This window comes from Mobula hypostoma, chromosome X2 (assembly GCF_963921235.1).
Source record: "Mobula hypostoma chromosome X2, sMobHyp1.1, whole genome shotgun sequence".
NCBI lineage: Eukaryota > Metazoa > Chordata > Chondrichthyes > Myliobatiformes > Myliobatidae > Mobula > Mobula hypostoma.
Window position 1 is genome coordinate 48264409 of NC_086129.1, and position 23304 is coordinate 48287712.

Below are 23304 nucleotides of genomic sequence, written 5' to 3' on the forward strand. Positions count from 1 at the left end.
GTCAGGTGCCTGGAAATTAGATTAGGCAGTATCAGGTTGCTACGGTTGTGATTTAATTCCTTAAGAAAGTTTTTAAAACCTTAACTGAAAATCACAAACTTGCAGTGTGTGTGATGGTTCTGTTTCTCTTCTGGGTGTGGAGCATAACGCAGAAGAATGTGGGCGTGCCTAAACATCACACTCTGGGTACAGTGTTGTCAAGTGATACCTCTTCTGTAAGTTACATTGATGGCCTACAGGTGTACAGCTCAGCAGAGCTCTCTGAGCCATAACCTGCCAGCTGATATGAATCTGACCCAGGGAGGTCCCCTTTAAGTAATTGATATAAAGATGAAGATTTGTTTTATTTATCAAAGGTTCAAAAGTTAATTTATTATCAAGGTATACAACTCTGAAATCCTTCTTCTCCAGATAGCCACGAAACCAAGAAAGAAAAGATCATCAACCCCCAAATCCCCTTTCCCCACACACAAAAAAACAAGAAAGACCAGGCGAAAAATACAGAATACAAAAATAAACATAAGACCGCGGGGAGAAAACAATTCACATCCAAAATGCGGAAAACCTGGGCTATATTCTCCCTGGATCATGGTTTATAATTAGTTTTCTGGGCTCTGGACGGCAAACATCAATGTAATTGTGTGAGAACACTGTGCAAACCTTGGGGAGACTGTTGTGCAACAGGTTGTGTTTTGAGTTGCCCCTCCTAGTTTAATGCAGTACGAGCTAAATTGATCTGCCTGTTGTTTTTCAGAGCTGCGTATGGGCTTATTCTGAGACCCAAAGATTTTGCCTCTTATCTGCTGGCAATTGGGATCTGCAACTTGCTGCTGTATTTTGCTTTTTACATCATCATGAAGGTAAGAGTACAACTCTTTATAAACACTCTATTAACTTCTGAGAGCTCAGAAAGAAGCCATTCAGCCCCAGGAATCTGTTCTAAAGGGTTATGCTCCACAGAAGTCTCCATTCACCACCTGTTCTTCATCCAACTCCTTTTGCACTGCTCAGTTGTTTATCTTTGTGTATATGTATCGTAACTTAGAGAATGTTTTGTGTATTGCTCTGTGCTGTTGCCCCAAAATAACAGATTCCACAATGTATGTCAGAGCTAAATCAGATTCTGCTTTGTTAGTGAGGCATTGTGTGTGGACAGTCAATGAAGGGGAGGGGCGGGGAGGCAGGATTTTGGTGTGATTTAATGACTGTTTGCTGTTTGTGCCCCCAGTTGAGGAGTGGTGAGCAGATCAGACCGATTCCACTGATCTGCATTATCTGCACGGCTGTGGTCTGGGGTTTTGCTCTCTTTTTCTTCTTTCAAGGTCTCAGCACGTGGCAGGTAAGACCATTGTTATCAAACCAGTAGACTGAGATTCAGTCTGCCACTTATTCAATAGCACCCTGGAATGGTTTCTTCTTCCACCTATGTCGATCCCGTTAACGCCACAACCTTCCTTTAGCCAGAGATCACCTGACCCATCGAATTAGAACATAGAAACACAGAAAACCTACAGCACAATACAGGCCCTTTGGCCCACAATGCTGTGCCAAACATGTACTTGCTTTAGAAATTACCTAGAGTTACCCATAGCCCTCTTTTTTTCTAAGATCCATGTACCTATCCACGAGTCTCTTAAAAGATCCTATCGTATCCACCTCCACCACCGTTGCCAGCAGCCCATTCCACGCACTCACCACTCTCTGCATTTAAAAAAAAAACTTACCCCTGACATCTCCTCTGTACCTACTTCCAAGCACCTTAAAACTGTGCCCTCTCGTGTTAGCCATTTCAGCCCAGGGAAAAAGCCTCTGACTAGCCACACGCTCAATGCCTGTCATCATCTTATACACCTCTATCAGGTCACCTCTCATCATCTGTCGCTCCAAGGAGAAAAGGCCGAGTTCACTCAACCTATTCTCATAAGGCATGCTCCCCAATCCAGGCAACATCCTTATAAATTTCCTCTGCACCCTTTCTATGGTTTCCACATCCTTCCTGTAGTGAGGTGACCAGAACTGAGCACAGTACTCCAAGTGGGGTCTGACCAGGGTCATATAAAGCTGTAACATTACCTCTCGGTTCTTAAACTCAATCCCACGGTTGATGAAAGCCAATGCACCGTAAGCCGCCTTAATCACAGAGTCAACCTGCGCAGCAGCTTTGAGTGTCCAATGGACTCAGACCCCAAGATCCCTCTGATCCTCCACACTGCCAAGAGTCTTACCATTAATACTATATTCTGCCATCATATTTGACCTACCAAAATGAACCACCTCACATTTATCTGGGTTGAACTCCATCTGCCACTTCTCAGCCCAGTTTTGTATTCTATCGATGTCCCGCTGTAACCTCTGACAGCCCTCCACACTATCCACAACACCCCCAACCTTTGTGTCATCAGCAAATTTACTAACCCATCCCTCCATTTCCTCATCCAGGTCATTTATAAAAATCACAAAGAGTAGGGGTCCCAGAACCGATCCCTGAGGCACACCACTGGTCACTGACCTCTATGCAGAATATGACCCATCTACAACCACTCTGTCTTCTGTGAGCAAGCCAATTCTGGATCCACAAAGCAATGTCCCCTTGGATCCCATGCCTCCTTACTTTCTCAACAAGCCTTGCATGGGGTACCTTATCAAATGCCTTGCTGAAATCCATATACACTACACCTACTGCTCTTCCTTCATCAATGTGTTTAGTCACATCCTCAAAGAATTCAATCAGGCTCGTAAGGCACGACCTGCCTTTGACAAAACTATGCTGACTATTCCTAATCACATTATGCCTCTCTAAATGTTCATAAATCTTGCCTCTCAGGATCTTCTCCATCAACTTACCAACCACTGAAGATGTTGGAGTTGATTGTTAAGGATGTGGTTTTGGGGTACTTGGAGGCACATGATAAAGTAAGCAATATTCAGCATGATTTCTTCAAGGGAAAATCTTGCCTGACACATCTGTTGGAATTCTTTGCAGAAATAGCAAGCAGAATATTCAAAGGAGAATCGGTGAGTTGTATCTTGGATTTTCAGAAGGCCTTTGACAAGTTGCCACACATGAGGCTGTTTAATAAGCTGCGAGCTCATGATATTACAGGAAAAATTCTAGCATGGATAAAGCTGTGGCTAATTGGCAGGAGGCAAAGAGTGGGAAGAAATGGAGCCGTTTCTGGTTGGCTGCTGGTGACCTGTGGTGTTTCACAGGGGTCCATGCTGTGACCGATTCTTTTTGCGTTTGGACTATGGGATTGATGGCTTTGTTGCACAGTTTGCAGGCAATATGAAGGTAGGTGGAGGGGCAGATAGTTTTGAGGAAATAGGGAGGCTACAGAAGGACTTAAACAGATTAGGAGAATGGCCAAAGAAGTGGCAGATGGAATACAGTGTTGGGAAGCGTATGGTCATGCACTTGGGTAGAAGACATGAAAGGGTAGACTATTTTGGGGCCCCTTATCTTAGAAAGAATATGCCAAAACTGGAGAGGGTTCAAAGGAGGTTCACAAAAATGATTCCAGGATTGAATAGCTTGTCATATGAACAGTGTTTGATGATTCAGGGCCTGTATTCACTAGAATTTAGAAGAATGAGGCGTGACCTCATTGAAAGCTATCATGAATTAGAGAACGTGTTACGTGTATAGGTGGAGAGAGCTAGGGCTTTTCTTTTTGGAGTGGAGGAGGATCAGAGAGGGGTGACTTGATAGAGATGTATAAGATGATAAGAGGCATCGAACGAGTGGACAGCCAAACGTTTTCACAGGATGGAAGTGGCTGATATGAGGGGGCATAATTTAAGGTGATTGGAGGAAGATGGGGGCGGGGGATGTCAGAGATAAGTTTTTTACATAGTGTGGTGGGTGTGTGGAATGCATTAACAGGGGTGGTGGTAGAGGTAGATACATTAAGGACATTTAAGAGACTCTGAAATAGGTACATGGATGATGGAAAAATGGAGGGCTATGTAGGAGGGAGGGGTTAGATTGATCTTAGAGTAGGTTAAAAGATCAGCACAACGTTGAGGGCTGAAGGGCCTGTAATGTTCTCTGTTAGGTATTTTGAAATTTCAAGTTTCTTCACCCATCTTTTCTCTACATTTGTGATCTCTTGTGCCATTCATATTCTGGCCTCTTGATCATCTCCACTATTGACATCTGTGCTCTTTGAGCTTCCAAGGCCCTAAGATACAGGGCACAAAAATTGAGCCACGCAGCAGATTGGGCATCATTAGTGGGGACAGAAACAGTTGGTGATTTAGGTCAAATCTGTATGCTTTGTGTGTGACTGTTGGTACTGTGTTTTGTACCTCGGTCCCAGAGGAATGCTGTTTTGTTTGGCTGTATACTTGTGTACGGTTGAATGACAATAAACTTGAACTTGAACAAAGGTCCTTCATCAGGACTGGAAAAGTGAGAAGCTGAGTGTGTATTAAGTTGCTGTGGAAGGGGTTGGAGAGAACAGGGAATGCCTGTGATAGGATTAGGGTCAAAGTAACAATTCCTTTAAATAGTGTCAGAGGAAACTGCTATATCCACGGAGAAGAAAAAAAGGGTGAGGTCACAATAACTGTAATGTACATAGATGGTGAGCTTCTGTTCCTAGTGCTTATACTGAGCCTCATCATAATAATGTGGTGGGTCAAATGACATAAGACGTAGTGGGTGTTGGAGTAGTGGGAGACAGAGTAGGAAGGCTTTGGCTCGAGAGGCTTCGGCGAGCAGAGGCTGAGGAAGAGCTTCACTCCAAGTGAGGTAAGGACGGGTAAGATTCTTTAATAAATCTAATTACCTTAAGAGTAGATAATGAAGGCAGCAGTTGAGTGCTCCGTTTGCAGTATGTGGGAAGTCAGGGTGAACACAATCGTCCCTGATGACTATACCTGTAAAAGGTGCATCCAGCTGCAGCTCCTGACAAACCGAGTTAGGGAACTGGAGCTGGATGAACTTTGGATCATTTGGGAGGCAGAGGCAGAAATAAACAGGAGTTACAGGGAAATAGTCACCCCTAAGAGTCAGGAGACAGGTAGCTGGGTGACTGTCAGGAGAGGGAAAGGGAATAGACAGAATGAGCAGAGCACCCCTGTGGCCATTCTCACCAACAATAAGTACATTGTTTTGGATACTGTTCATGAGGACGACCTACCAGGGACAAGTTGCAGTGGTTGCATCTCTGGCACCGAGACGGGACCCTCAGCTCAGAAGGGAAGGAGGGAAAAGAGGAGAGCAGTAGTGATAGGGGATTTGATAGTTAGGGGGAGAGATAAGAGGTTCTGTGGAAGAGATTGAGAATCCCAAATGGTCTGTTGCCTCCCTGGTGCCAAGGTCTGTGATATCTTGGATCGAGTTCTCAGTATTCTTAAGAGGGAGGGTGAGCAGCCGGATGTCGTGGTCCATGTAGAGACCAATGACGTGAGTAGGAAGAGTGAGGAGGTCCTGAAAGGTGAGTTTAAGGAGTTAGGCACCAAGTTAAAGGACAGGACCTCCAGGATAGCAATCTCAGGATTGCTACCAGTGCCACGTGCAGGCGGGTTTAGAAATAGTAAGATAGCGCAGATCAACATGTGGCTGAAGACATGGTGCTGGAGGGAGGGCTTCAGATTTATAGATAATTGGGCAGTTTTCCAGGGAAGGTGGGACCTGTTCCAGCAGGACGGTTTACATCTGAACTGGAGGGGGACAAATATTCTTGCAGGTAGGTTTGCTAGAGAGGCTCCAGTGGAATTAAACTAAATACAAGGGGGGAGGGGAACCAGAGCGTAGGAACAGATGTAGGGGAGAAGGAAGAAAAAGAAAATAATAAAGTTGTTTGCACTGTTAGTGATAAACAGAGAGTAAGAGGTGGAAAATTTCTTAAATGCATTTATTTTAATGCTAGGAGCATTACAAGAAAGGTGGAGGAGCTTAAAGCATGGATTGGTACCTGGAAGTATGATGTTGTACCTATTAGTGAAACACGGTTACAGGAGGGGTGTGATTGGCAACTAAATATTCCTGGATTTAACTGCTTCAGGTGTGATAGAATTGAAGAGACAAGAGGGGGGAGGTGTTGCATTGTTTGTCAGAGAAAATATTACAGTGGTGCTCTGGCAGGATAGATTAGAGGGCTCATCTAGGGAAGCTATTTGGGTGGAATTGAGGAATGAGAAAGGTGTAGTAACTCTTATGGGGGTGTATTATAAACCACCAAATGAGGAGCGAGAATTGGAGGAGCAAATTTGTAAGGAGATAGCAGATACTTGTAGTAAGCACAAGGTTGTGATTGTGGGAGATTTTAATTTTCCACACTTAGACTGGGAAGCCCATACTGTAGAAGGGCTGGATGGTTTGGAGTTTGTAAAATGTGTGCAGCAATACATAGAGGTGCCAACTAGAGAAGGGGCAGTGTTGGATCTCCTGTTAGGGAATGAGATAGGTCAGGTGACAGCGGTATGTGTTGGGGAGCACTTCGGGTCCAGTGATCACAATGCCATTAGTTTCAATATAATTATGGAGAAGGATAGGTCTGGTCCCAGGGTTGAGATTTTTGATTGGAGAAAGGCTAACTTTGAGGAGATGCGAAAGGATTTAGAAGGAGTGGATTGGGACAATTTGTTTTATGGGAAGGATGTAATAGAGAAATGGAGGTCATTTAAAGGTGAAATTTTGAGAGTACAGGATCTTTGTGTTCCTGTTAGGATGAAAGGAAAGGTTAAAAGTTTGAGAGAGCCATGGTTTTCAAGGGATATTGGAAACTTGGTTCGGAAAAAGAGAGGGATCTACAGTAAATATAGGCGGCTTGGAGTAAACGAGGTGCTCGAAGAATATAAAGAATGTAAAAAGAATCTTAAGAAAGAAATTAGAAAAGCTAAAAGAAGATATGAGGCTGCTTTGGCAAGTAAGGTGAAAATAAATCCCAAGGGTTTCTACCATTATATTAATAGCAAAAGGATAGTGAGGGATTAAATTGGTCCCTTCAAGAATCAGAGTGGACAGCTATGTGTGGAGCCAAAAGAGATGGGGATTTTGAACGATTTATTTTCTTCGGTATTCACTAAGGAGAAGGATATTGAATTGTGTAAGGTAAGGGAAACAGGTAGGGAAGTTATGGAAACTATGATGATTGAAGAAGAGGAACTACTGGAGCTTTTAAGGAATATAAAAGTGGATAAGTCTCCGGGTTCTGACAGGATATTCCCTAGGACCTTGAGGGAAGTTAGTGTGGAAATAGCAGGGGCTCTGACAGAAATATTTCAAATGTCATTAGAAATGGGCATGGTGCCGGAGGATTGGCGTATTGCTCATGTTGTTCTGTTGCTTAAAAAGGGTTCTAAGAGTAATCCTAGCAATTGTCGGTCTGTGAGGTTGACGTCAGTGGTGGGTAAATTGATGGAAAGTATTCTTAGGGATGGTATATATAATTATCTGGATAGACAGGGTCTGATTAGGAACAGTCAACATGGATTTGTGCGTGGAAGGTCATGTTTGACAAATCTTATTGAATTTTTTGAAGAGGTTACTAGGAAAGTTGACGAGGGTAAAGTGGTGCATGTTGTCTATATGGACTTCAGTAAGGCCTTTGACAAGGTTCCACACAGAAGGTTAGTTAGGAAGGTTCAATCGTTAGGCATTAATACCGAAGTAGTAAAATGGATTCAGCAGTGGCTGGATGGGAGATGCCAGAGAGTAGTGGTAGATAACTGTGTGTCAGATTGGAGGCCGGTGTCTAGTGGTGTGCCTCAGGGATCTGTACTGGGTCCAATGTTGTTTGTCATATATATTAATGATCTGGATGATGGGGTGGTAAATTGGATGAGTAAGTATGCAGATGATACTAAGATAGGTGGAGTTGTGGATAATGAAGTAGGTTTTCAAAGCTTGCAGAGAGATTTAGGCTGGTTAGAAGAGTGGGCTGAAAGACGGCAGATGGAGTTTAATGCTGATAACTGTGAGGTGCTACATTTTGGTAGGACTAATCAAAATAGGACATACATGGTAAATGGTAGGGCATTGAAGAATGCAGTAGAACAGAGGGATCTAGGAATAATGGTGCATAGTTCCCTGAAGATGGAATCTCATGTGGATAGGGTGGTGAAGAAAGCTTTTGGTATGCTGGCCTTTATAAATCAGAGCATTGAGTATAGGAGTTGGGATGTAATGTTGAAATTGTACAAGGCATTGGTGAGGCCAAATTTGTAGTATTGTATACAGTTTTGGTCACCGAATTATAGGAAAGATGTCAACAAAAGAGAGAGAGTACAGAGAAGATTTACTAGAATGTTACCTGGGTTTCACCACCCAAGTTACAGAGAAAGGTTGAACAAGTTGGGTCTTTATTCTTTGGAATGTAGAAGGTTGAGGGGGGACTTGATAGAGGTATTTAAAATTATGGGGGGGATAGACAGAGTTGATGTGGATAGGCTTTTTCCATTGAGAGTGGGAGAGATTCAACCAAAAGGACATGAGTTGAGAGTTAAAGGGCAAAGGTTTAGGGGTAACATGAGGGGGAACTTCTTTACTCAGACAGTGGTAGCTGTGTGAAACGAGCTTCCAGCAGAAGTGGTTGAGGCAGGTTCGATGTTGTCGTTTAAAGTTAAATTGGATAGATATATGGACAGGAAAGAGATGGAGGGTTATGGGCTGAGTGCAGGTCGGTGGGACTAGGTGAGAGTAAGAGTTCGGCATGGACTAGAAGGGCCGAGATGGCCTGTTTCCGTGCTGTAATTGTTATATGGTTATGTGGTTATATAAGGTCGTTGTGAGAATTGGATGGGAAATTAAAGTGACAGGAGGTTCGAAGTTAAAGGTTACTCTTGCAAATTGAACGTGGGTCTTTGGGCCCTCCGTATCATGAGCACCAATACAATACACAGAATATTGAGTGCAGGAGTTGTGATGTCATGTTGAAGTTGTATAAGATGTTGGTGAGGCTAAATTTGAAGCATTGTGTGCAATTCTGCTCACCAACCTACAGGAGAGATAGCAACATGCTTGAAAGAGTGCAGAGAAAATTTATAAGGATGTTGCTGGGACTTGAGCACCTGAGTAATAGGGAAAGAATGAATAGGTTAGGACTTTTTTTCCCCACCTCGAGCATATGAAAATGAGAGGAGATTTGATAGTGGTATACAAAATTATGAGGGATATAGATGAGGTAAATGCTAGTCGGCTTTGTTGTTGGGTGAGACTAGAACTAGAGGTCATGGGTGAAAGGTGAAATATTTAAAGGGAACCTGAGGGTGGTATGACACTGGAATGAGCTGCCAGCACTAGTGGTGGATATCCAATCTGCCTTTGAGCTCTCCATATCACGAGCACCAATGCAACACACTAAATGATTCCTGGCACATCAGCCTTCATAAATCAGAGCATTGAGTACAGAAGTTCAGATGTTGTGTTGAAGTAGTATAAGACATTAATGAGGTCGATGGGACTAGGCAAAATAGTTTAGCACGCAGTAGATAAGAGCTTGTTTCCAAACCACAGTAACTGCTAGATAAACCTCTTCCCCGCTCTGCATTTGATAAATTCCAATGTACTCTTCACTCACAATCCTGTCTAGCTTGGTATCAATAACCTGCCTGTGAAGCGCATTGGGTCATTTTATCTCGTTTAATATAAATACATCTTTGACCATAAGTTATAGGAGCAGAATGAGGCCATTTGGCCCATTGAGTCTGCTCTGCCATTTCATCATGGCTGATCCATTTTCCTCTCAGCCTCAATCTCCTGCCCTCTCCCCATATCCCTCCATGTCCTGACCAATCACAAATTTATCAACCTCTGCCTTAAAAATAACCACTGACTTGGCCTCGTCTTTCTCCTGACTGTCACCCAGTCACCTGTCTCCTGCACCCTAGGGGTGACAACCTCCCTGTAGCTCCTGTCTATCACATCCTCATTCTCCCGTATGAGTCGAAGGTCATCGAGCTGCAGCTCCAGTTCCTTATACACGTTCTCTCAGGAGCTGGAGCTTGGTACACCTAGTACAGATGTGGTTATCCGGGAGGCTGGTGGTTTCTCAGAGTTCCTTGTCTTAGACACAGAACAAGACACAACCCCTGGAGCCATTCTCACTGCGCTAACTGTACCCCTACAGATAAGGGATGAGGAATAAAGAAGAAACTTACCAGACACTTGCCTCACACAAGCCTAATGAGCCAAAACCACCCCTACACTGGCCCTCTCACACAATGGCCCTTCCACTTGCCCCACCTTATTTTTATTTGCCCTTTCTAATGAATCCCGCTGTCTGTTTAACTCTTCAGCCGTGGACCTAAGTGAAATCGCTGCTTCTTATGGTGCTCCTGCTCACTGATTGGGTGTCGTCTGACTCTGAAAACTGCCGCAAAGCGCTCCCATTTTTAATCTTCAGCCCGGACCTAAGTGAAATTGCCGCTGCTTCTCATCCTCCCGCTCACTGGGCTCAGTCCAACTCCGAAAACTGCCGCAAAGAGCTGTTGCTTTTAATCTTCAACCGCAAATCTAAATGAAATTGCCACTTTTACTCGTGTCCCCGCTCACTGATTAGGCGCAGTCCAACTCTGAGAACTGCCGCAAAGCGTTGCCTTTTTAAAAAAAAAAAAATCTTCAGCTGCGAACCGAAGTAAAATTGCTGCTTCTACTCGTACCCCCGCTCACTGGGCACAGTCCAACTCTGAAAACTGTCGCAAAGTGCTGCCTTTTTTAATCTTCAGCCGTGAAATCACCGCTTCTACTCGTGCTCCCGTTCATGGATTGGACACAGTCCAATTTTGTTGTTATTTAATTGCAATATCTACAATAGCAGCTCGTTTAACATTCTGAGTAAACGTCTGCTTCCTTTCCCGTTTTCAAGAAAACTCCTGCCGAGTCCAGAGAGCACAACAGAGAATGCATCCTGCTCCAGTTCTTTGATGATCACGACATTTGGCACTTCCTATCCTCCATCGCGCTGTTTGGCTCGTTCCTTGTAAGTAAACGTCTCCGCTGTCTTGCTGCCCATTTGAGTTTTTGACCATCTTCCCAAAGCCCCCTTCATGTGCCTTGGTGTCAAATTTTGGTAATTCTCCAGTCGGCATTGTTGAATCCTGATGCTTTTGCAATCCAAAAGTTCTTCATAGGTTAAGAATGATTGTCATATTAAGCATTACAAGAACAAAGAATAGAAAGGAGAGGCAGGGGAAGAGAGTGAGCAAAGGTGGTCTGGTCATCTTAGACCTGATTCCAACTGATAACAGTCAACCAATTAAATAGCCAGATTCAAGTTGCCACCGAAACCAAGAAGTTTTCAGAAAAATAGAGGCAACTGTAACCTGTGAAAATTTCATATATACTATATATATATATTTATACTGTAGGTGATTTTATAAAAATACAAACAAGCATATGGAAGTTAAACTACAAGGAAAATTACAATTCTACAATCCAACAGCATTCTGCATAGTACAGCACAGGATCAAGTCCTTCGCCCTCAAAGACTGTGCTGAACACAATGCTGAGTTAGACTAAATCTCTTCCTCCTGCACATGAACAAGATTCCTCCATATTCACGTGTCTAACAGCTTCTTAAATGCCACAGTCGTATCTACTTCTACCACTACCCTGGTAATCTGTTCCAGGCACCCATCACTCTGTGTGTTTAAGAACACATCACCCCCTCACATTTACTTTAAATTTCCCCCCTCTCACCTTAAATGCATGGCCTCTAGTATTTGACATTTCCATACTGGACTGTCCACCCTATCATTGCCTCATAATTTTAATAAGCTTTTGTTGGTTCTCCCCTCAGCCTCAAATGCTCTAGAGAGCAACTCGACCCAAGTTTGTCCAAGCTCCCTTTACAGCTCATACCCGAAATCCAGGCAGCATCCTGGCGAACCTCTTCGGTACCCTCTGCAAAGCTTCCACATATTTCCTGTAATGGGATGAGCAGAAATGCGCACAACATTAAAAGGTGTTTTCTGCCTTTTGGTTGTTGAGATGGTTTAACTGTTCTGAAGAAAGTCCAAAAAAGCAAACAAAGAAAGGACCTCTTTTGGAGGCCTTGGAGAAGTTGAAGAGGTTTAAGCTAACCAAAAAATAAATAAATAAACATAGATGCTGTAAATCTTAAATAAAGACAGCAAACTTTGTAAATAGAGCCTGTCCCTGTTTATTACCTGAACTGGTCATAAGTTGGAGATGAACACCACCAGTGGTTGAGAGTGTCACAGAACCAGCAGTGACAGGGGAGCATGCTGAGGATGTTCTACGAGTCTGTGGTGGCCAGTGCTATCATGTTTGCTGTTGTGTGCTGGGGCAGCAGGCTGAGGGTAGCAGACACCAACAGAATCAACAAACTCATTCGTAAGGCCGGTGATGTTGTGGGGATGGAACTGGACTCTCTGACGGTGGTGTCTGAAAAGAGGATACTGTCCAAGTTGCATGCCATCTTGGACAATGTCTCCCATCCACTACATAAAGTACTGGGTGGGCACAGGAGTACATTCAGCCAGAGACTCATTCCACCGAGATGCAGCACAGAGCGTCATAGGAAGTCATTCCTGCCTGTGGCCATCAAACTTTACAACTCCTTCCTTGGAGGGTCAGACACCCTGAGCCAATAGGCTGGTCCTGGACTTATTTCCTGTCATAATTTACATATTACTATTTAATTATTTATGGTGCAACTGTAACGAAAACCAATTTCCCCCGGGATCAATAAAGTATGACTATGAAGAATGGCTGGCAGCTGTCCTCAGTGACTTGGTCAGTGACGGAGTTGCCTCAGCGATCCCAGCTCTGTGGGGCTTGGACAGGGGGAGGGATGTTCTGGTGAGCTGAAATTCTCCAGTGTGTGGTTCTTTTGAGAAAGGCTGCAGTTTCCAGCACTGTTACAGTTCAGCTGAGTGGACATAGGATTAACAACCATCATATGGGGTGGGGGTGCAGAAATACTGAAGAAAAGAAGTTTATGTTTCAACTCAATCAGCGCAGTCCATCACAGGAAAATCCCTCCCCACCACTAAGCACGTCTACAAGGAGTGCTGCCACAAGAAAGCAGCATTTGTTGTCGAGGACTCCTCGCCCCCACCCCCCTCACCACTCAGACCATGCTGCTGCCATTGAGGCATCTCCTGTTCCACCCCCCCAGGTTCAGCAAGAGTTATTACTCTTCAACCAGCAGGCTCCTGAACCGACAAGGATAATTTCACTCACCTCAACTCTAAAATACCTATGGACTCACTTTCAAGTACTCTACAACTCGCGTTCTCAATATTATTTATCATTTTTTCACATTTTCAGTTTGTCTTTTGCACATTGGTTGTTAATATTTGTGTGCAGACTTTCATTGACTCTATTGTATTTCTTTGTACCGACTGTGAATATCTGCAAGAAAATGTAACTCAGGGTAGTATATAGTGACATATATGTACTTCAATAATAAATTTACTTTGAACTGCAGATCAGTGTTCTGTCATCAACTTTGAAAGAGCAGCTCTCTCCTTGGCTGCTGCCTGAGTACCGGTCCTTCCCAGGATGCAAACCCCTGATTTTATGGCCACCCTGAAAATATGGAGCGTTTGGAGACCAACAGGATGGACGGGGAGGGATTTGACAGCTGCTGTGGGGCTGTGGGCATCCTCTGCTATTCAATCTCTCCTGGTAATTATAACCATCCAGTTGTATTCTCATCCTTGTGAATGTTATATGTCTCCTCCTCAGATCTTGCTGACCCTGGATGAAGACCTGGATGATGTACCAAGAGACAAGATCTACGTGTTCTAATCCCTGTTCAGCTAATGGACGGTAACAGACACTGTACTGCAGACTCTCTGCCTCCATCCTCTTTGGCTCACTCCTTTTGAGCCAAAAGAAGAGAAACAGAACTCACAGGGCAGTTGCAAGCAAGCCCGACGCAGTGGAAGCAGTTGCGACCCATATGCCCAAGAGCTGCCTTGTTTTTGCGTTTCAAGCAACGAGTTTTTGTTGTTGATCCTGGTCACTTTGCATGGACCTTCAGCTCAAGACAGACAGATGTCGGCTTCTCCAGTGTTGATTGGTGCCCAGTCTTTTAAGACTCAACATCATTGTCATCCGGTTTTACAATTTTACTTTCAATAGATGACTAGAGTTTGAAGAATTCGATTTTTATGCAGAAATTTTGGAATAAATTCAGGCTGTGGCAGAAAATGTGGAAACAATATTTTTCAATGGCAACATATTTATCACCAATTTTTTCACTATTTGAGTCCTAACCAAAGCTCTATAGCCATCAGGAGAGGAAGATAACAGAAAACAACATGCGTGGTTTTAAAAGTAAACTAGCCTTTTTGTGTTCTGTCACAGCCTTGCTAATGGAAAGCTACAAATAATATGTTTGTATATTCATATATTGGTCTAGGTGGTGGCTTAATATTGTATCCTACCTGTTGGAGGTCATGAAGCAAGTGTAACACAAAGATTCATTGTAGTCTATTTGTCTTTGAGTTCCTGGTGACCAATCTGTGGGGCACAGTTGGCTTTAGAAGTTTTGTCAAAACCCAAGGCCAGTGCATTGGTTTAGCCTCAGTGTAGACACTAGAGAAAGTAAAATTAGACAATTTGCAGAGATGAAGTGATCATAGGAAAAGTTAGTCTCAATACAGAATCTAGCACAAAACTGGCACTAATTATTGTACCTTGTCAAAGGGGATAATGAAATAATGATTAACTTGGTGCTTTGCTATGCTGATGGTTTAGAATTGGAGTTGTGCACTGTACGGGGAACTCTGTATTCAATTAGCACATATTGCAAGCACATGCACAAATTATATTTGATACCTGCCCAATGTGCAAATAGATGAGCCCTAAAAATTGATCCCTGGTTGCTCATTTTACAGAACTGAATTTCAAGGGCATAGTGCAAAATGCTGTTTTGCCGCACGTTGGTAACCGTGTTACAAATTGGGATTGAATTTCTAAGCAATTTTACTTTTGCTAGGCATAATGTGGAAATTATCTCTCCCTCACCTTTATGTTATGCTGTGAAGAAATGTCCCCAAAGGAGAGTTTATGTGTTACTCTTTTCCCAAAGGATCAGTTTTAAACTCTATTTTACATTGTAAGCTCTGTTATGGATTGTATCAGGGTTAAATTTTGCCTACAGCTGATGTGCTCAGTTAGTGTTAATCTATGCCTTGTCATTGTGGTCCCTTTAACGTCCTCAGGTTAATTTTTGCTGAGTTTCCAAAAACCTATCTGGGAGATGGCCACATGGGTCAATGTGATATCACATAGTGGGCATTTCCAGTGTATTGCATCTGTTGGACCCTCAACACTTGATGTCTGTGCACCTACTCACAAAGGCTTGTAGCTGTTTGGCATTCATGGCTATACAGTAATGGTGTGCCTGATAATTTCAAGGGTGCAGTTCTAATCCACAGGGATCACTTCAAATTGAGACACTGATGACAGTATCCTTTTTGAGGACCTCACCGGTTGAAAATGTGGCAAGTCTCCATAATGATTGATGTGTAAATTTTCATTTTAATATTTTTCATTTTAATTGTTCTTTGTGGGTGAGGTGACAGAATCTTTGCATGAATTCCCCCCCCCCCACTACCGTCAAGATATACAAAGTACAGTATGTAATTTACAAGGTTTATCAAATCCCATTTTCTGCAATAGGACCTCTTACAGAAACATACTAGCTCTCATTATAGCACAATCCCCATACTTGTTATGCACAAAAGATGTTTGAATAGAATGCTAACTCTTTACAAAGTTCCAGTGCTGTTTATCAGTGCTGTTTAATCCTCTATTAATTGGATAGCCAGAATGCACCTTTTTAAAAAGCAGTAATCACCATTTGTTGATATAAACTATATAAAGTCCACATCCTATGGTTGGGGTTAGAATTATAATGTGCCTAAATTTCTAGCAGTAAACTCTGATCTTAGCTGGCTCAGGAAATTGTATTATATTTTAAGAAAAAAATAGTTAATTAAACAGCAAACTTTTGTTTTGATACTTTATAGTTACAAACACTGGTAGTGAGTTAATTTCATTGGTATTGTATGTGAAGAGTTTGTTGGGCACTGGAAGAGGGTGAAGCCGTGGGTCATAAGGTGCTTCGTAGCAAGGCCCAATTTCTGGAAATGTTGGCTGCTACTACTAGGTAGGACTGTTGAACCTTTGGGTATATGGTCATTGGTCTGTTTCTGATTTTCATCTGGATAAGTGGGCCTCACTGCCTTTCTCCTGTGGGGTAGGGGGTAAATTGAATATCTCTGTTAAAATTATTAAAAGTGAGAAGGGGCAAAGTCAGAAACCATTGATCAGACCACATGAGATCAGAAAAAAATCTCTTGTACCCAGAAGTGCGGAGATGTGAAACTTGTTTCTACAGCAAGGGAGAGGAGGATACAGGATTGTACTGATTTAGCTTGAAACAAGGTTCAGGTAATCACTGGGCTGCTCACACAGATTTCTCTCTGCAGAGTTATATATATGATGTAATTCTGTAGAGATGTACCAACCTTGCTGCTCTCAGTTGTTAGTCAACTGCTTGGGAATAAATTGTGCTAGCTCATTTTAAAATTTCACTGGCCAAATCCCACCCAATACCATCTGCAATATTGGGCTATAAAATGGCAAACTGTAGAGAAATGCTGAAACAGTAGAACTCCACCTCAGGCTGGCCTTAGTTCATGGTTTCCACACCCCACGGCGATGCAGGCTGCACAGGCAGATTGGGAAACTCTAGCTCCCTGTGAAACTGTGACATTTTAGTTTCTCACCACATCTGGCAAAAACTCTGGCTAATGGTAATCCTTTAGAGAATCAGAATATGTCCACGAGCCAGAGGGTGGAGATGAACTGATAGTTATCGTTGTATCAATGTTGGTACTGTAACTTAGACCCACTGAGACTGGAACATTGCCTACAAACATTATCTTCCAGAGATTGCCAAGGGATGAGGATTATCCCACTTAATGTACGATGCACAAAACTACAGAATAATGTATAATGGTTTTAGCTGTGTTTTAGTCCAATAACTCTGGGAATGTGACATTGCCATTTAATGCTACCCTTCTTTAGACAGGAAGGACAGGAATTATAATGCCCCTATTCAAAATTAAAGAAGCAATCTTTTATGAAATATATTAAACATTTTCTTAAAGAAACAAATCTAAATAATTTCCAAATTACTAAAAATATTACAGAAAATACAAATGATAACTTAATTATATAACACTGAGTTCAAATCCAAGTGAGGGAAAAATGGCTAAGGATCAGACCACTTCAGCAAAGATTAAATAGTGTTGTGAACAGCAATTTTAGATTCTGCTCATTTCCAAGCAATTCAGTTGTTCAGCCATGTGGTGAATTTATAGCAACCCACACAAAATGCTGGTGGAACGCAGCAGGCTAGGCAGCATCTATAGGAAGAAGTACAGTCGACAGACAGTAGTCCTGACGAAGGTTCCCAGCCCAAAACGTCCACTGTACTACTTTCTATAGATGCTGCCTGGCCTGCTGCGTTCCACCAGCATTTTGTGTGTGCTGCTTGTATTTCCAGCATCTGCAGATTTCCTCGTGTTTGGTGAATTTATAGATTGTTGCTATTGGTGTGGCTCATCAGCAATGGGGGCATTAAACTATCATTAGGGTGATGGGCATTCCATACTGTACTATACTGTTTAATTCCAAGATATTGGCAGACAGATTTCTCAAAGTGGAGGTGTTTAAAACACTTTCAATTAATGATATGAAACCCTGAATCAGGCTAGTTTAAAAATTACAGATGCATCTCAGCCACCCAGAGGTAGTTCAGACTGTGTTAACTGTAATCAAGTTTGTGCATAACTGTCTTCAATCTTCCAGGCCTGGCGAAGGCTAAAGGTTGAGGGGTTCATTTTGTTAATAAAAACCTCAAAGAATGATCTGGCCTTTGTTGAGAAGTGGCTCAGATTTTCAACTTTTTACAAAATATTTGTCCAATTCATTTACTGTTAACTTTACAACTTGCTGTGCGGCATTGTTACAGTAAAGCATATGATGTCATAGAAAATTGTTACAATAAATCTTAAAGCCTATTTCATGTTTTAGAGCCTTGTGTTTTATTTTTCCTATTAGATCCATGGCAGCAACATTCATTTCAGAGTCTTGGCAGCTGATCCTTGTTTGACCCAGTGAACCTGGATCATGTTTATTTATGAAACACCGTTTTACTGGGCATCTCTGGAAATGCAGCTTATTAGACCCCCACTAACAGCCCCTGGACACTGCAGCGAGAAACCCACCTTTCTCAGGCTCTGTACATTGAGGGTGTATACGACCTTGGTCCCACCAAACCCTAGACTGTGTGAATGCAATAGGACTTACTGTCTCCTGCCCCCCGCAATCACCCGTCAGCAAGAAATAACACATCATACAAGTATAGTTATGAACGTTAACTTAACCAAAGAGTTATTAAAGAAAAGAAAGAACTCATTATAATTAAACAAGTCAAATGTGCACATAGGTTGGAGCTGACCTCCAACTTGTCTGTCACTCGCGTGCTGGATCTTTGGTCTGCATGAAATAACTCACCACCTTCCGAATGTCGCTGAAACTCCATCTTGAACAAACCTACTCCCCATGGTCAATCCTCCTTGAAAGCCATTCATCTGCACAAAGCAACAGGGCCAACCTCCTTAGCCATCTTCCTTCGCTTTTCCCAGATTCCACCAAAAAAGACCTCAACATACAGCAGTGTCCCTCGCAAAACCTCTCCGCCCAGTGTTCTCCAGAACCTTCTCTCATTTCCACCATCCTGACTGGATGATAATCACATTCCTAAATTGAACAACTAAGTCTCTTATCTCAGCTTAAACCCAACCAGGCTGAAAGCAGAACAGACTGCTGTTATAGAACTGCTAAAATGAAATAACTACAGCACAGCAGTAATAATCTTATAATCTTTAAAAATTCTAGATTATGTATTGCATTGAACTACTGCTGCTAAGTTAACAAGTTCCACAACACATGCCGGTGATAATTAACCTGATTCTGATCATTGATACAAAGCTGTGGGTGGATTCAATGTAAAAAGCACAGCATGTCCACTTTACCTCTCTCTAGAGCATTAACAGTTCCTGCTTGAAGGCCTGGGACCAATGGCCAGTGTCTGATTTCGAATGTACATTTTCCATGGCAAGTCATAATAGGATGAAGGCTCTTACGGGAAATATCAAATGATCTGAAAAGCAGCCTTGCTTAACACCAATGGCAGCAAACACAGAACATGAAGCTAGGTTGAGCGAGTGAGCGCTTTCCACTTAGGAGCAAGGGAGGATGAGAGGTGACTTGATAGAGGTGTGTAAGATGATAAGAGGCATAGACTGAGTGGACAGACAGGGTGGAAATGGCTAATAAGGAGGGGACATAACTTTGCAGGAAGGTATAGGTTTGATGCCACAGGTCGAATTTTCTTCTTACAGAGAGTGGTAAGTGCATTGTATTCGCTGCCAGGGGGTGGTGGTAGAAAGAGATTTATACAGGTAGATGGATGAAAGAAAATTCGAGGGTTAGATTGATCTTGGAAAAGGTCAAAGGTTTGGTACATCATGGACTGAAGGGCCTGTACTGTGTTACATTCTGTATTTTAAGTACAGCACAGAAACAGGCCCTTTGGCCCATGCCCAAACCATTAAACTGCCTACTCCCATTGACCTGCACCAGGACCATAGCCCTCCATATCCATACCCCTACCTATCTCAACTTCTCTTAAACTTTGAAATCAAGCTTGCATGCACCACGTATGCTGGTAGCCCATTCTACACTCTTACCCTCCTGTTCCCCTTAAACTTTTCACCTTTCACCCTTAACCCATGACCTCTGGTTGTAATTCCATCCAACTTCAGGGGAAAAAGCTGCTTGAATTTACCCCATCTAGACCATTCATAATGTTGTATGTCTCCATCAAATCGCCTCTCCATCTTCTACATTCCAAGGAACAAAGTTCTAATCTATTCAATCTTTCCTTATAACTCAGGTCCTCCAGACCCAGCAACATCCCTGTAAATTTTCTCTGTACTCTTTCAACCTTGTTTACATCTTTCCTGTAGGTAGGTGATCAAACTGCACACAATACTCCAAATTAGGCCTCACCAACGTCCTATACAACTTCAACATAACATCCCATTTCCTGTACTCAATACTTTGATTTAAGGCCAATGTGCCAAAAGCTTTCTTTCTAACCCTATCTACCTATGATGCCACTTTCAACAAATTATGGACCTGCATTCCCAGATCCCTTTGTCTACCACATTCCTCAGTGCCCTACCATTCCCTGTGCAAGACCTATCCTGGTTGGTCCTATCAAAGTGCAAAATCTCACACTTATCTGCATTAAGTTCCACCTGCCATTTTACAGCCCATTTTTTCAGCTGATGCAGATCCCTCTAAAAGCCATGTTAGCCTTCTTCACTGTCCACTACACCCCCAATCTTGGTGTCATCTGCAAATTTGCTGATCCAGTTAACCACATTATCATCCCAATCATTGATATAGATGACAAATAACAATGGACCCAGCACTGATCCCTGCAGCACTCCACCAGTCACAGGCCTCCAGTCAGGGAGACAACCATCTACTACCACTCTCTGGCTGCTCCCACAAAGCCCATGTCCAATCCAATTTACTACCTCATCTTGAATACTGAGCAACTGAATCTTCTCGACTAACCTCCCATGCAGGACCTTGTCAAATGCCTTGCTAAAGTCCATGTAGACAACATCTACTGCCTTGCCTTCATCCACTTTCATGGTAACTTCCTCTTAAAAACTCTGGTTAGACATGACCTACCACGCACAAAGCCATGCTGACTATCCTTAATCAGTCCATATCTATCCAAATACTCATATCCAGTCCCTCAGAATATCTTCCAATAACTTTCCCACAACTGATAATTCCCTGGTTTATGTTCAGAACCTTTTTTAAACAGCAGAACAACATTGGCTATTGTCCAGTCCTCTGGTACCTCTCCTGTAGCCAAGGATGATATAAATATCTCTGCGAGGGCCCTAGCAATTTCTGCACTTGCCTCATAGGGTCTACGGGAACACCTCGTCAGGCCCTGGGGATTTATCCACCCTAATCTGCCTCAAAACAGCAAACATCTCCTTCTCCATAATGTGTAGAGGGTCCATGAAGTCGATGTCGCTTTGCCTCACTTCTATAGACTCTGTGCAATGAATGGAGATGCAGATAGACACAGAGTCCATGCAGTTCCCCCAGAAACTAAATGAAGCACACTAGCTTCAGTCCATTTGTGTAGATCTGCCATAGAATTCTTTGCAAACAAGTGCAACATTCCTAGTTCTAATCAATCACTATGGATTCATTCACTGAAGAGGCAAGTAATAAATCCCACCTGCTTTGTTGATAAAACAAATTCTTTCTCTGTGAATCCAGTTCACCATGCAATATGATACCAAGAGCATAAATACAATTTTCATTTTCTCATACTAACCTATACTGTTCCAAGTCCAACAAGCTTGAGGAACTATGCTTCACCTTTCAAATAGATGTATTACAACTTTCAGGACTCAACAGAAAGTATAATGATTTCAGATAATGATTCTGCTATTACTGTTTACACCCATCGGCAGGTTCTTTACATCTCACTGCCTCCCACTTGGTGCTATCTATCTTCTTTGGTCATTTAATATATTCTCTCATCAGTTTATTCCAACTTAAAAGATCATTACTAATGCCTCCACAAACTCTTCAGCTACCTCTTTCAGAACCTGGGGTGCATTCTATCTTTTAATCTTTCTGCAACCACCTACTCAAACAGCACTGAACCACCAACATTCACTGCCACCTTCTCTAGGGTAATAATGAATAGACAGCAAGTACTGGCCTTGTCGAATACTATGAACATGAAATACAATTACCTTGAATACTTGATCAGAAGGAGAAATATTCCCAACTGTTCTGCAGGAACAAACATCAACTGTGCATTCCTCTCCATAGTTGATGGCTGACCTGCTGAGCTCCTCCAGCATTTTGTAAGTGTTACACAGTCCAGCTTTATGTTTTCGCATCCCAGAACTGAAACAAACTGCTGATGGTCAGTAATCAAAGGCCTATAAATACAAATGGTACATAATGTCCCTTTAGAACAGAAATGAGCCAGAATTTTTTCAGCCAAAGGGAATCTGTGTGATTCATTGCCACAGATAGCTATGGAGGACATCACTGGATATGTTTAACACTAAGGTTCACATGTTCTTGATTAGTCAGAGCGTTAAAGGTTATAGGTTGCCTCCCTGGTGCCAGGGTCAGGGATGTCTCAGATCGGGTCCATGGCATTCTCAAGGGCGAGGGTGAGCAGTCAGAAGCCTTGGTACATATTGGCGCCGATGACATAGGTAGACAAGGTGAGGTCCCGAAGAGAGATTTTGAGGAGCTCAATAGAAAGCTGAAAAGCACAAATTCCAGGGTAGTAATCTCTGGATTGCTGTCTATGCTACGTGCCAGTGAGGGTAAGAATACAATAATTTGGCAGATGAATGCATTGCTGAGGATCTGGTGCAGGGGGCAGGGATTCAGATTTATGGGTCATTGGGATATCTTCTGGGGAAGGTATGACCTGTATAATAGAGACAGGTTACACTAAATCCAAAGGTGTCCAATATCCTTGCAGGTAGGTTGGCTAGAGTTGTTCGGGTGGGTTTAAACTAATTTGGCAGGGGGATGGGAAATGGAGTGATTGTGCTGAAGATGAGGTTGTTCGTTTACAGAGGTAATGTGTGGTGAGACTGCTAGAAAGGAGAGGCTGGTGATGGGGCAAAATTGCAGTCAACAGGATGAGTTGTAATGTAAAATGCGGACAAAATCGAAAAGGGTGAATACAGGACTGAAGGTATTTGAATGTGTACAGTATACAGAATAAGACTGATGAACTTGTAGCAGGTAGGCACGTATGATGTTGTAGACATCACTGAATCATGTCCAAGGATACACATTGTATTGAAAGGACAGGCAGAAAGGCAGAGTGGGTGACATTGCTCTGTTGCTGAAGAATGAAATCAAATCATTAGAAAGAGGTGACACAGAGCTGGAAAGCGTTGAATCACAGTGGATGGAGCTAAGGAGCTGCAAGGGTTAAAAGACCCTGATGGGAGTTGTATACAGACCCCAAAGAGTAGTAAGGAATTGGCCTACAAATTACAACGGGAGATAAAAAATGCATGTCAAAAGGGCAATGTTACAATAGTCAAAGGGGATTTCAATATGCAGGTAGATTGGGGAAATCAGGTTGGTGCTGGATTCCAAGAGGAGGAATCTCCAGATTGCCTACGAGATGGCTTTTTACAACAGCTCCTGGTTGA

General features: G+C 42.7%; 1 protein-coding gene across 5 annotated transcripts in view; it reads left to right on the forward strand.

Annotated features, from left to right (window-relative positions):
* sidt2 (SID1 transmembrane family, member 2) overlaps positions 1-23304 on the forward strand; it is a 111942-nt gene extending 88638 nt beyond the window's left edge. For 2 of the 5 annotated variants that reach the window (XM_063038706.1, XM_063038708.1), the window contains exons 22-25: positions 755-860; positions 1229-1339; positions 10815-10928; positions 13664-23303. In XM_063038706.1, coding sequence (XP_062894776.1) covers positions 755-860; positions 1229-1339; positions 10815-10928; positions 13664-13726 — 394 coding nt within the window. In that variant the 3' untranslated portion in view covers positions 13727-23303. Of the gene's footprint in view, positions 1-754; positions 861-1228; positions 1340-10814; positions 10929-13663 lie in introns of all 5 variants that reach the window. The other 3 variants (XM_063038705.1, XM_063038709.1, XM_063038707.1) reach the window with 3 other exon arrangements.